The sequence below is a fragment of the Amblyomma mixtum genome, chromosome 4 (genome assembly GCF_055824585.1).
Source record: "Amblyomma mixtum isolate Tamu chromosome 4, ASM5582458v1, whole genome shotgun sequence".
NCBI classification, from domain to species: Eukaryota; Metazoa; Arthropoda; class Arachnida; order Ixodida; family Ixodidae; genus Amblyomma; species Amblyomma mixtum.
Window position 1 is genome coordinate 70,591,043 of NC_143015.1, and position 13,782 is coordinate 70,604,824.

At 48.5% G+C, this 13,782-nt stretch overlaps 1 protein-coding gene across 1 annotated transcript in view; it reads left to right on the plus strand.

The window, feature by feature from the left end:
- The first annotated feature begins 1,311 nt into the window (after positions 1-1,311).
- LOC149346878 (cytochrome P450 3A56-like) overlaps positions 1,312-13,782 on the plus strand; it is a 48,974-nt gene continuing 36,503 nt past the window's right edge. Inside the window, exons 1-2 of the mRNA XM_089585463.1 lie at positions 1,312-1,434; positions 12,749-12,854. Of these exons, the coding sequence (XP_089441589.1) occupies positions 1,388-1,434; positions 12,749-12,854 (153 nt within the window). The 5' untranslated portion in view covers positions 1,312-1,387. The remainder of the gene's footprint in view (positions 1,435-12,748; positions 12,855-13,782) is intronic.

Here is a 13,782-nt window from a genome sequence, read left to right on the forward strand (position 1 = left end):
GCTATCTTACACTAGAGATTATACAAAAGATGTCGGGGAGAATAGGCTGCGCCTAAGGCGATAATTATCTGCCGCACAATGTCAAAGAGAAAATGAAGCAGGATGCGAGGGTGATAGAGTTTGGTACAAAACACCGCAATCAACTGACGGCGCCGCAGGCGCTTTTGTGGCCTGACACGACGGAAGCAGCGGTAATATGTGCAGCAGAGTTTAGGCCCTCACTACAGGAAGTCGACAGTCAGAAAGAAGGGCAGGAAGGGATGTGAGGCTGACAGCAGGTATCGCATTGGCAATGAGCTCAAAATGTCCTCCAGGACTTCAAGGCTCATTTTATTTTTCGTGCAGAGATTAGCATCCTTAATATTATATTATTTGCTGCTTAACCAGTGGCGAGGCTAATTGAAACGCTGCTATGAAAGGGCGAAAGCGTTTCAGCCATTCATAGTTTTAACCGGGTTTGCTATCCTATGTGTAAATAAACACTGTTCACCTTATTTATCGCATTGTGAATTTAAAAAAAATTCGTTCAATTAAAACGACAGGACAGTAAACATGAGAAATACACGACATATGCAAGCAGTGTAATTTTATATGTGTGGGTTTTATATCTCAATATGCATTCTAGTTTCTTTGCAAGGAATTTTTCGCAGCTCCGAAACGTGCACCAACCGACCCGCCGAAGGGTATTGCTAGAGTAAAATATATATATATTAAGGGCCCTCTGTATGATGCCCTGAAGCATCACAGGTCGGGGTGCGAAATTCTTAAATCCAATCTGTGCGATAAACTACCGGTGGTTCATGTGGCTAACGCTGCACCGTATGAAAAGAATTTGAGAGAACCAATTGTTGTCCTACTCAAATGGCAGCACTCTGCTAATGTAGGGAATAGTTTGGCTAACGTGGATTTGCGGGCATACAGCCTGCTGCTAATTACTCTAATCAGCTGCAGGACTGATGATGGACGGGGACCACAAGGTTGGGCAGTGAAAAGAAACTATTTTGTATAAGCAGCACTTCTTGTGTATTCTCTGATATCCTCAAACCCACGACCCTTGCACAGATGTACAGAGACAAATGCACACATAATGGGCAGGAAGTGCACGGTACCATTCCCTCGCAGACAGAGCCGGGGCGGCGCACAGCTGCACGCCGGTATGTGGCTACATGCCGCTTGTCTGTGCAGCTGTCCCACGCCGCCTATAAGAACCGGACGTATTCTGTACAGTTCTGGGTAGCTGTGGCGCATTGGGGGAAAGGGTGGCACAAACCGAAGAGAGTGAGCAAGGGAGGGAGGCAGCCCACAGCTGCACTGAAATTTGCGGCCGCAGTCAACAATATAACTAGCGCCGTACCACAAGCATATTCCTACGCTTCAAAAGGCGACAATGTTAGGAGCAGCGTGTTTGGCAGCCTTCATCGTGATTATTTACAGGTATTTTGACCCAAACAACCCTTTCATGTCGACAATTTCGTTATGTGATTGCAGTAACTGTCATCGGAAATGCAGTTATTAATGTCAGACGTCAACGTTTCCCTGTAGCAGCTTTCAACGGGTTATCTCATCGTTACCATAGTGCTTCCTTGGCATCGAGCAAGTCATGTAAGAGTGTAATTGCTCCATAATACAACATTTTGGGCGAGTTGGTTACCTACATTCATTATTACAGCGCAAAGACAGCACAGAACAAGAAGGGGACACAACAGCGCTGCTGTGTCCCCTTCTTGTTCTGTGCCGTCTTTGCGCTGTAATAATGAGTGTAATTGCTTTGTTTGCTTCCAATATTTCCAGCTCTATTGTTTTTTTTTAATTTCTGTTCCACGTCTGAATGCTCAGCGGAGAAGTGCACGGCAATTACCTCAATACCTTGCGTTTTAAAAAGCATTGTAATGACGCGTTAAAGTTTTGTTTCCACATATTCTTAGAGGGACACTTAGTGGAGACTAGAGCAGTGTAGTACGAGAGCCTTAGTCTCCACCTTCAACTGCTCTGAGCCGCGAAACTGTACACCTGCTTGACACTTGTCAATGTTTCTGCTGTTTTCTGATTCCTTGCTTTCACAACACACTTAAGTGAAGTATAAAGCTCGAAAGCAGAGTTATCTTTACATTCGACGTAAGATTTCTATAGATTTCTCCTCTCCCACGCCATGCAATTAACTGCTTACTATACAGACGTTCTTTGGTAAGCCCCGCGAGAGGAATGCGTACAGATTTCCTTCCTGTTGACGCCGAAAGTAACAAGACCACAGTACAAGATTCGAGAGAAATGTAGCACCAAAGTGAGAGATATGGATCGAGGAAACAGGATGCAAGCCAAGTTTTACTGGTTCTGAAAGCTGTGAGCGGGCGTCAATCTTTAATCTTTTTTCTTTCGGCTTTTTCCCTTGCTTTCCGATTTTTTTTCTTGTCTCAGGCGCTGCGCGGGTCAGTTTCTTTAAGAGCCCAGTCTCTATGCCCCACTGTTTAGTAAGCCAGCTCAGACCACGTCTTTAAAACGCCGCTTGTCGAATGGTGGGAACTGTGCTCCGATTTCTTCACTTTCTGCAGACAAGCGGCCACCGGCTTAGCTAATTGGTTGACCACCAAAAACAGTTTAGGCAGTCCGCCTTCGCTTAATGCAGAATACAGAGGCGTGGCTAACAATACCTTCTGAGAAGGCAGACATTCTTTGGATGTCGCTAGAATGACACTGCCTGAGTGATTTGTTACTGATATTCGTGAAGGAAGCGAAAACGTTTTAACGTGATATTTTATAAAGGCCCTTTTCTACAGAAAATTCGTTGTTGGCGTCTGAGAGAAATATTAGAGGCATGGCTGTGGCAGGTGGTCCCCAGAGAGCAACCTATCGGAGGCAGGCGGGTCACCTGGGGTCACCTGACCTTGCGATGTCATCACAACCTGCCCACTGGATACTGGGTAAACTCCTGCCCACCGTGGCAGCTGGAAGTTAAATTCATGATTGGTCGCTAGGAAGGGCAACCTGGGTCGCACAAGGTCCACCGCTGAGAGTACCTACCATCCCAGGGGAGTCGCGCATGGCTTAACCGCTGCACCACTTTGCCAGGAGGGGTGCGGGGGTTCCCAGGTATCTATGGATGTATAGAGAAAGGTAATCTGCATATATGACAATTAACCCCTTACGCTATGGCATCATACCCTTAAGGTAGAGCTTGCGTCCCGTCCAATTTGTGTTTGTCCATCTGAAGTGAACTCCTTACTGTGCTGCATTAGTGTATGCAGTTCTCAGGGAACTGCGAACGCGTCTGCCTGTTCGAACCAGTAGAGGCGCTGTTTTGCTGGTGTGTTCCCCTGTTCTGTGATTACGGTTGTCTTTACCTGCTTGATGGCTGTACCTCAGATCAGAAGAGCTCAAACTTAATTTGTGCTCAGGGCGTTTTGCTACCACTGACGATACGTGTCTATCGTGTTGGCAATAGATGAATATTCCCAGAGTCCTGGAAGAAATAGAGCTGCTCTCATGCTTTAACACTACCTTTTGCTGGGCTAGTTGGTGTGACACTGTGTTCAGGAAAGAAAAAAACAGCGCTAAATTGTACACAAACCACACAGAAAGACGGAGAAAACAGCGCCCGTCCTGTCCGTCTTTCTGTGTGGTTTGTGTGCAATTTAGCGCTGTTTTTTCTTTCCTGAACACAATGCTCTCATGCTCAGGCGTCCGTGATAGAAGAATTAGAAAGATGCACCAGCGACTTCGGGACGACCCAAATCGCTTACAACTGCCATTTCTTTCTAGTAGCTGGTGTCACTGCAAAGGTGACTCTCATGATGATACAGAGCCTGTTTACAATGTTTGGATTCATTCATTTCGAGACATTTGCCTTTTAGGGGGCTATCCTGATCCAGTCCTTCTAATGTCTGCTTTTATGCTAGCTTTAGTCTCCCTATTGGACAGATTATATCCCCCGTGTGTTGTCAAAATATTATTAAGCATGAAATGCTTTTAGCCGCCGTTGTCGGCAGTGTGGTGACGTCACGCCGAGACCGAGAACCATCATCCGGGCACTGAAATCCACTCAACCGGGCATTGAAGTCCACTCATCCGGGCACTGAATTCCAGTCATCCGGGCTCTGAAACGAGAACATCCGGGCACCGTACGAGGCTTAACGAGATTTAACGAGACTCTCTAAGCCCTCCTACGCGACCGGCATGCAAGCGCCGGTTGGTCTCCAAAGGAGTCACAAAAAAATAACTGCTGCCAGTGCCTTCTCAATGTTTATCAAGATATCAGTCGCTGTACGTTTGATAATGCACGGAATTATAATTTCCGATTTCTAATAACGCGTGCAAAAAGCACATTAATGCCACAATACACTTCGTTGTCATACGTGATCTATAGGGGCTTCGCGCATCGAAGCAAAGCCGCGCAGGCGCACAGGGGCCCGGGGGAGAAGCGCTGCGTTCAAAGGGCAAGGCATCGCGCCGAACGGGTGGTGGCGTTCCTCCATTCCATTACGGTGTGGTTCGGGTGTCCACCGAGATGGCAGAGAATTACTGCGCCATTTCCTTTCCTCAAAAAACCTTGCGTTCAAATGGCAAGGCATCGCGCTGAACGGGTGGTGGCGTTCCTCCCTTCCTGTACGGTGCGGTTCGGGTGTCCACCGATATGAAATTATGCCCGTAAACATTTCATGCTTACTCTACTCTCGGTTACGGGAGAGGCAGAGAATTTTTTTTGCCTCGATCTGCCATTTCTCGAAAGTGTGTGCGGAGGAACAACCGTAGACAACCCTACCTGTTTTAAGCATGAAATGCTTTTAGCCCCCGTTGTCGGCAGTATGGTGACGTCACGCCGAGATCGAGAGCCATCATCCGGGCACTGAAATCCACTCATCCGGGCATTGAAATCCACTCATCCGGGCATTGAAATCCACTCATACGGGCATTGAAATCCACTCATACGGGCATTGAAATCCACTCATACGGGCATTGAAATCCACTCATACGGGCACTGAATTCCAGTCATCCGGGCTCTGAAACGAGAACATCCGGGCACCGTACGAGACTTAACGAGATTTAACGAGACTCTGTAAGCCCTCCTACGCGACCAGCATGCAAGCGCCGGTTGGTCTCCAAAGGAGTCACCAAAAATAACTAGTACTGTTACCACTACCAGTGCTACTATGACGCGAAGCAGAGGAGCGAGCGCCTAACAGCGGTCACCGGGAAACTGGATTTTACTGAGAGAGCTGGTTAAGGCCCCTTCACTCGAATTAGCGTCGTTGTCTTCGGCGTCGTACTTGTAGTAGTACTGCTAGTCGTTGCAGTAGTAGAGTAACAGTACAAGTAGTATCAATAGTAATGGCAGTAGTAGTGGTAGTAGTAGGAGTAGTACTAGTCGGCCAAACCGGAGGGTGGGTAGAGAGGTATTTATGCGGAATGAAGGTAGGACAGTTACACTGAAAGTATGAAGCTATCCGCTATAGGCGGAATGACCAAATGCAGATTGGTTGCCAAAGGAATCATCCGCTGTCACTTGCTCTGTAGCGAGACGGGATAGGGTTACCGTGGAAGGAGGGAGCATGGTCAGAGCGGACGAATGAACAACTGGAGGCTATCTGCCATGAGAGAGACCCGGAGGTTTGTTACTGTTTAAGGAAGAGCGACAGTATGCCTTGAACATGCGCGATTACGTGAATGTGACCTGTTCCTCGAATAATATTTGTTGAGCGTGACGTGTGGAACAAAAACGTATTATTGTTATGGGCATAATCAATGCTTATTTGTCAGCAGCAGCGCAACTTTGCGAGTCAAGCTGAAAGTCTCGAGAAGCTGCAGAAAGCGGTATAACGAAAAAAATATCTGCCTCTCCCGTAACCGAGAGTAGAGTAAGCATGAAATGTTTACGGGCCTAATGTCATCTTGGTGGACACCCGAACCGCACCGTACAGGAAGGGAGGAACGCCACCACCCGTTCAGCGCGATGCCTTGCCATTTGAACGCAAGGTTTTTTGAGGAAAGGAAATGGCGCAGTAATTCTCTGCCATCTACGTGGACACCCGAACCACACCGTAATGGAAGGGAGGAACGCCACCACCCGTTCGGCGCGATGCCTTGCCCTTTGAACGCAGCGCTTCTCCCCCGGGCCCCTGTGCGCCTGCGCGGCTTTGCTTCGATGCGCGAAGCCCCTAAGAGATCACGTATGACAACGAAGTGTATCGTGGCATTTATGTGCGTTTTGCACGCGTTATTAGAAATCGGAAATTATAATTTCGTGCATTATCAAACGCACAGCGACTGATATCTTGATAAACATTGAGAAGGCACTGGCAGCAGTTATTTTTTGTGACTCCTTTGGAGACCAACCGGCGCTTGCATGCCGGTCGCGTAGTAGGGCTTACAGAGTCTCGTTAAATCTCGTTAAGTCTCGTACGGTGCCCGCATGTTCTCGTTTCAGAGCCCGGATGAGTGGATTTCAGTGCCCGGGTGAGTTTATTTCAGTGCCCGGATGATGGCTCTCGGTCTCGGCGTGACGTCACCACACTGCCGACAACGGGGGCTAAAAGAATTTCATGCTTAAAAGAAAAAAATGTCTGCCTCTCCCGCAACCGAGAGTAGAGTAAGCATGAAATGTTTACGGGCCTAATGTCATCTTGGTGGACACCCGAACCGCACCGTACAGGAAGGGAGGACCGCCACCACCCGTTCAGCGCGATGCCTTGCCATTTGAACGCAAGGTTTTTTGAGGAAAGGAAATGGCGCAGTAATCCTCTGCCATCTCGGTGGACACCCGAACCGCACCGTAATGGAAGGAATGAACGCCACCACCCGTTCGGCGCGATGCCTTGCCCTTTGAACGCAGCGCTTCTCCGCCCGGACCCCTGTGCGCCTGCGCGGCTTTGCTTCGATGCGCGAAGCCCCTAAGAGATCACGTATGACAACGAAGTGTATCGTGGCATTTATGTGCTTTTTGCACCGTTATTAGAAATTGGAAATTATAATTCTGTGCATTATCAAACGCACAGCGACTGATATCTTGATAAACATTGAGAAGGCACTGGCAGCAGTTATTTTTTGTGACTCCTTTGGAGATCAACCGGCGCTTGCATGCCGGTCGCGTAGGAGGGGTTACTGAGTCTCGTTAAATCTCGTTGTCTCGTACGGTGCCCGGATGTTCTCGTTTCAGTGCCCGGATGACTGGAATTCAGTGCCCGGATGAGTGGATTTCAGTGCCCGGATGATGGCTCTCGGTCTCGGCGTGACGTCACCACACTGCCGACAACGGGGGCTAAAAGCATTTCATGCTTAAAAAAATTCTCTGCCTCTCCCGTAACCGAGAGTAGAGTAAGCATGAAATGTTTACGGGCCTAATGTCATCTCGGTGGACACCCGAACCGCACCGTACAGGAAGGGAGGAACGCCACCACCCGTTCAGCGCGATGCCTTGCCATTTGAAAGCAAGGTTTTTTGAGGAAAGGAAATGGCGCAGTAATTCTCTGCCATCTCGGTGGACACCCGAACCGCGCCGTAATGGAAGGGAGGAACGCCACCACCCGTTAGACGCGATGCCTTGCCCTTTGAACGCAGCGCTTCTCCCCCGGATCACGTATGACAACGAAGTGTAACGTGGCATTTATGTGCTTTTTGCACGCGTTATTAGAAATCGGAAATTATAATTCCGTGCATTATCAAACCCACAGCTCCACTGATATCTTGATAAACATTGAGAAGGCACTGGCAGCAGTTATTTTTTGTCTCGTTTGGAGACCAACCGGCGCTTGCATGCCGGTCGCGTAGGAGGGCTTAGAGAGTCTCGTTAAATCTCGTTAAGTCTCGTACGGTGCCCGGATGTTCTCGTTTCAGAGCCCGCATGACTAGAATTCAGTGCCCGGATGAGTGGATTTCAGTGCCCGGATGAGTGGATTTCAGTGCCCGGATAACTGGAATTCAGTGCCCGGATGACTGGAATTCAGTGCCCGGATGAGTGGATTTCAGTGCCCGGACAACTGGAATTCAGTGCCCGGATAACTGGAATTCAGTGCCCGGATGAGTGGATTTCAGTGCCCGGATGAGTGGATCTCGGTCTCGGCGTGACGTCACCACACTGCCGACAACGGGAGCTAAAAGCCTTTCATGCTTAAAACTCTCTGCCTCTCCCGTAACCGAGAGTAGAGTAAGCATGAAATGTTTACGGGCCTAATGTCATCTCGGTGGACACCTGAACCGCACCGTACAGGAAGGGAGGAACGCCACCACCCGTTCAGCGCGATGCCCTGCCATTTGAACGCAAGGTTTTTGAGAGGAAAGCAAATGGCGCAGTAATTCTCTGCCATCTCGGTGGACACCCGAACCGCACCGTAATGGAAGGGAGGAACGCCACCACCCGTTCGGCGCGATGCCTTGACCTTTGAACGCAGCGCTTCTCCCCCGGGCCCCTATGCACCTGCGCGGCTTTGCTTCGATGCGCGAAGCCCCTAAGAGATCACGTATGACAACGAAGTGTATCGTGGCATTTATGTGCTTTTTGCACCGTTATTAGAAATCGGAAATTATAATTCCGTGCATTATCAAACGCACAGTGACTGATATCTTGATAAACATTGAGAAGGCACTGGCAGCAGTTATTTTTTGTGACTCCTTTGGAGACCAACCGGCGCTTGCATGCTGGTCGCGTAGGAGGGCTTACAGAGTCTCGTTAAATCTCGTTAAGTCTCGTACGGTGCCCGAATGTTCTCGTTTCAGAGCCCGGATGACTGGAATTCAGTGCCCGTATGAGTGGATTTCAATGCCCGTATGTGTGGATTTCAATGCCCGTATGAGTGGATTTCAATGCCCGGATGAGTGGATTTCAATGCCCGGATGAGTGGATTTCAGTGCCCGGATGATGGCTCTCGGTCTCGGCGTGACGTCACCATACTACCGACAACGGGGGCTAAAAGCATTTCATGCTTAAAATAACTGCTGCCAGTGCCTTCTCAATGTTTATCAAGATATCAGTCACTGTGCGTTTGATAATGCACGGAATTATAATTTCCGATTTCTAATAACGCGTGCAAAAAGCACATAAATGCCACGATACACTTCGTTGTCATACGTGATCTCTTAGGGGCTTCGCGCATCGAAGCAAAGCCGCGCAGGCGCATAGGGGCCCGGGGGGTAGAAGCGCTGCGTTCAAAGGGCAAGGCATCGCGCCGAACGGGTGGTGGCGTTCCTCCCTTCCATTTCGGTGCGGTTCGGGTGTCCACCGAGATGGCAGAGAATTACTGCGCCATTTGCTTTCCTCAAAAAAACCTTGCGTTCAAATGGCAGGGCATCGCGCTGAACGGGTGGTGGTGTTCCTCCCTTCCTGTATGGTGCGATTCAGGTGTCCACCGAGATGACATTAGGCCCGTAAACATTTCATGCTTACTCTACTCTCGGTTACGGGAGAGGCAGAGAGTTTTTTAAGCATGAAATGCTTTTAGCCCCCGTTGTCGGCAGTGTGGTGCCGTCACGCCGAGACCGCGAGCCATCATCCGGGCACTGAAATCCACTCATCCGGGCACTGAATTCCAGTCATCCGGGCACTGAATTCCAGTCATCCGGGCTCTGAAACAAGAACATCCGGGCACCGTACGAGACTTAACGAGATTTAACGTGTTGCGGGTCTTTTTAGTTTATGGCGCAGTCGATGCGCCGCGGTCGCTGGTGGCTTTCGACGCCGCGCTGTGTGGCCGATTCTCGGCCGTCTCCGACGGGAGCTCATCAGTTTTTTGTCCGAGGAAGAGTTCCTCCTGCAATGGTCATGCCCATTCATTTCTGTGAATAATGACTCAGTAAGCCCTCCTACGCGACCGGCATGCAAGCGCCGGTTGATCTCCAAAGGAGTCGCAAAAAATAACTGCTGCCAGTGCCTTCTCAATGTTTGTCAAGATATCAGTCGCTGTGCGTTTATAATGCACAGAATTATAATTTCCAATTTCTAATAACGCGTGCAAAGCACATAAATGCCACGATACACTTCGTTGTCATACGTGATCTGTTAGGGGCTTCGCGCATCGAAGCAAAGCCGCGCAGGCGCACAGGGGTCCGGGGGGAGAAGCGCTGCGTTCAAAGGGCAAGGCATCGCGCCGAACGGGTGGTGGCGTTCCTCCCTTCCATTACGGTGCGGTTCGGGTGTCCACCGAGATGGCAGAGGATTACTGCGCCATTTCCTTTCCTCAAAAACCTTGCGTTCAAATGGCAAGGCATCGCGCTGAACGGGTGGTGGCGTTCCTCCCTTCCTGTACGGTGCGGTTCGGGTGTCCACCGAGATGACATTAGGCCCGTAAACATTTCATGCTTACTCTACTCTCGGTTACGGGAGAGGCAGAGATTTTTTTCGTTATACCGCTTTCTGCAGCTTCTCGAGACTTTCAGCTTGACTCGCAAAGTTGCGCTGCTGCTGACAAATAAGCATTGATTATGCCCTTAACAATAATACGTTTTTGTTCCACACGTCACGCTCAACAAATATTATTCGATGAACAGGTCACATTCACGTAACCGCGCATGTTCAAGGCATACTGTCGCTCTTCCTTAAACAGTAACAAACCTCCGGGTCTCTCTCATGGCAGATAGCCCCCAGTTGTTCATTCGTCCGCTCTGACCATGCTCCCTTTTTCCACGGTAACCCTATCCCGTCTCGCTACAGAGCAAGTGACAGCGGATGATTCCTTTGGCAACCAATCTGCATTTGGTCATTCCGCCTATAGCGGATAGCTTCATACTTTCAGTGTAACTGTCCTACCTTCATTCCGCATAGATACCTCTCTACCCACCCTCCGGTTTGGCCGACTAGTACTACTCCTACTACTACCACTACTACTGCCATTACTATTGATACTACTTGTACTGTTACTCTACTACTGCAACGACTAGCAGTACTACTACAAGTACGACGCCGAAGACAACGACGCTAATTCGAGTGAAGGGGCCTTAACCAGCTCTCTCAGTAAAATCCAGTTTCCCGGTGACAGCTGTTAGGCGCTCGCTCCTCTGCTTCGCGTCATAGTAGCACTGGTAGTGGTAACAGTACTATGACATGTTTACGCAAAAGGCGTACTGGCGCTAAAAAACGAAGACAACACACACAACAGGACAGGACAGGACAGGATGCTACAACCAACTAGCTCAAATCAAAGTATTGCTGTAACAGTACTAGTTTTTTTAGTAGTCGCATGTCACAGCAGGCGGCGTAACCGGCAGCTGCGAACTTAGAAGAATTTATTCAGTGCGTTTAGAGTATCCCCGATTCATGCTGCGCTCTTTTGATTCTGGTAAAATGCTCACAACATGCACATTATGCAACTTCTATTGTCGGATACAACTTAAGCCTGCAGTGAAGCTCTGCCCACGTTCAGTCTCCGCGCGCAGAATTCCTACACGATGAAAAAGTAGTCCGCTGCTTAAACGTTTCTTGTTTCCGAAACAAGAAGCTTAACAGAAGAAAAAAATTATGAGCTCTCTAATTTTGATACATGAATTGTTTGATATAGTCAAACATAAAAAAGTTGATTCCGTTTACTGTTACGATTGGTCAGCGGAGTACTACAAGACGATGCGGACCGCGGCCCAGTGTTAGCAACTGCTGTTTCTTTAAGTTGCATCCTACTATAGAGAGGGAAGCTTCGCGACTCCGGCATGGTGTTATAATTAGTGCGGCTGGATACATGACTGAAATGTCCTTCAGTCTATAGCTGCCCAGTCAGAATTAGGATCTCATCTGGTTCCTGCGTGGGATATTGATAAATTATATGACATGGTTTCATTTCGTTCGCGAACAATTATCGGTCCGCTCCACATTTTGTATTCGCGTGTACGGCGTTTTTTAAATATGACCAAGCATTCTGTGGTACGTCAAGAATCGCAATATTGCGGGTAAACATGACGCAGTGGTTACGTTCACTTCGTGTTCATGAAACATTTCTTTGGCCGTCAGAATCGTGTGTAAAAAGCATGTAAAGGCTTTTTTTTCGTCAACTATTCAGGTACTGTTGTAAATAGGTTTGCTTCATATATGATATCAAAATTTGCCTCTCAGAGATGTAGGACAATTTCAATAGAAAGGCGGCGCAGATGTTTTTTCTTCCTAGCTTAACTACAGGCTTTTGCGCTTGCTTAGCTGACATAGGACGGCATGTTTCTGTATGGAATTTCTGGCTTCCAAAAGGTGCCTGTTCACCAATGAGCAGCGTCGGTCCCTTGGCTATGTATCCTGTGTTGCGTCGTTCTCAACGCAGTAGCAACCGTGAATTCGAAGCACTTTCAATATGATCGCGTGTCATTTCATGCGTGGATAACAACAGCAACACTAATTCGCGGTAGTGTATCTGGTAATTTGCGGTAGTGTATCTGGTTACTACCACATACACTACAGTTGTTCCACTGCGCGCTTAAAGACGGCAAACGTCAGCCGCTTCGATTGCCATAAAGGTGAGACCGCATTCTGAGCGATTTGTGTGTTTGGCGGATAGCAGTGATTACCTAAGTGCTCACAACGTAGCCCAGTTGGCTGACATACGCAATTGCAGTTTCGACGGAGCACGGAAACTACGGCCAATAAGCTCATGAAAGTGGCGAGGAAAAGCGATATAGGATAGCCAAAATAATGCGTGCTTCTCCCGCTGGGCTGTGTGTTACGGCGCTGCGATCGACGCGGCAAAAGTCTTTCGCTAAGATTGTTTCAGGGCTCGAATGCTGTGTACCACGCAGAGCAACACAATAAATCTCCTGCATTTTAATTTTTTTAAATGTGCCTTTTGTTTAGCTTGTACAGATGGCGAAAGAAGACCTTCTCACAGTTCAAGGAGCTCGGCATACCCGGTCCAGAGCCAAGCCTTATTTTCGGCAACCTTCAAGAAATTTGGAAAAAGGTAAAACAAATTATTGTGCAGTTAAAGTAAGAATTAAAATAAGAGTGAAGGCGGACAGTTGACCAATAAATTTTGCAAGTGTGCTTCAATGCACCTCATTATAGAAACACTGCTCCGTGTTCTTTTTTTTTATTTTTCAATGCACCTTAGTTTCCCTCACAAGGCTTTTGAGCTAGTGCACATCATTGAAAGTACGAGGTCTGTTAGAAAAGTATCCGACCTTTGGCTGTAGAAAAAAAACTTGCATAACTGGAGCGTTGCAAACCTAGTCACCTTCAAAGTAGTCTACTTGGGACTCCACACACTTCTCCCAGCGGTGCTGCCACTGTGCGAAGTATTCCGAAAAGGCCCCTTTCGGAATGAAGTTTAGCTCAGCTGTCGTTGCAGCCACAATGTCCTCTGTTGTCTGAAATCGCGCTCCTTTCAATGGCCTTTTAATTTTTGGAAACAGCCAGAAGTCGCAGGGGCCATATCAGGACAGGAAGGAGTCTGTTGAACTACAGGAGTCTGGTTTTTCGCCAAAAAATCTGAATCGAGTGCGAGGAATGTGCAGGAGCATTGGCGCGATGGGTGCGCCAATTTCCTGTTGACCTCAGCTCAGGGTTCTTGCGCCGCACAGCATCACGTAGGCAACGGAGGACATCCCTGTAGTACTCTTTGGTCCTTGTTTGACCCTGTGGAGTGTGTACTCGTGGTCTGCCACACAGAGGGTGTCAAAGAAAGCAGTCAGCATCACTTTCACATTGCTGCGCACTTGGCGAGCCTTCTTAAGTCTTGGTGACGTGGAATGCTTCCACTGTGACGACTGGGATCTAGTTTCCGTACCTGTACACCCAAGACTCATCACTAGTTATTATGATGTTGATGAAGTCGGGGTCACTGTTTGCGGAATTCAGCATATCCTGTGAGACTTCAACACGAAGCTGAT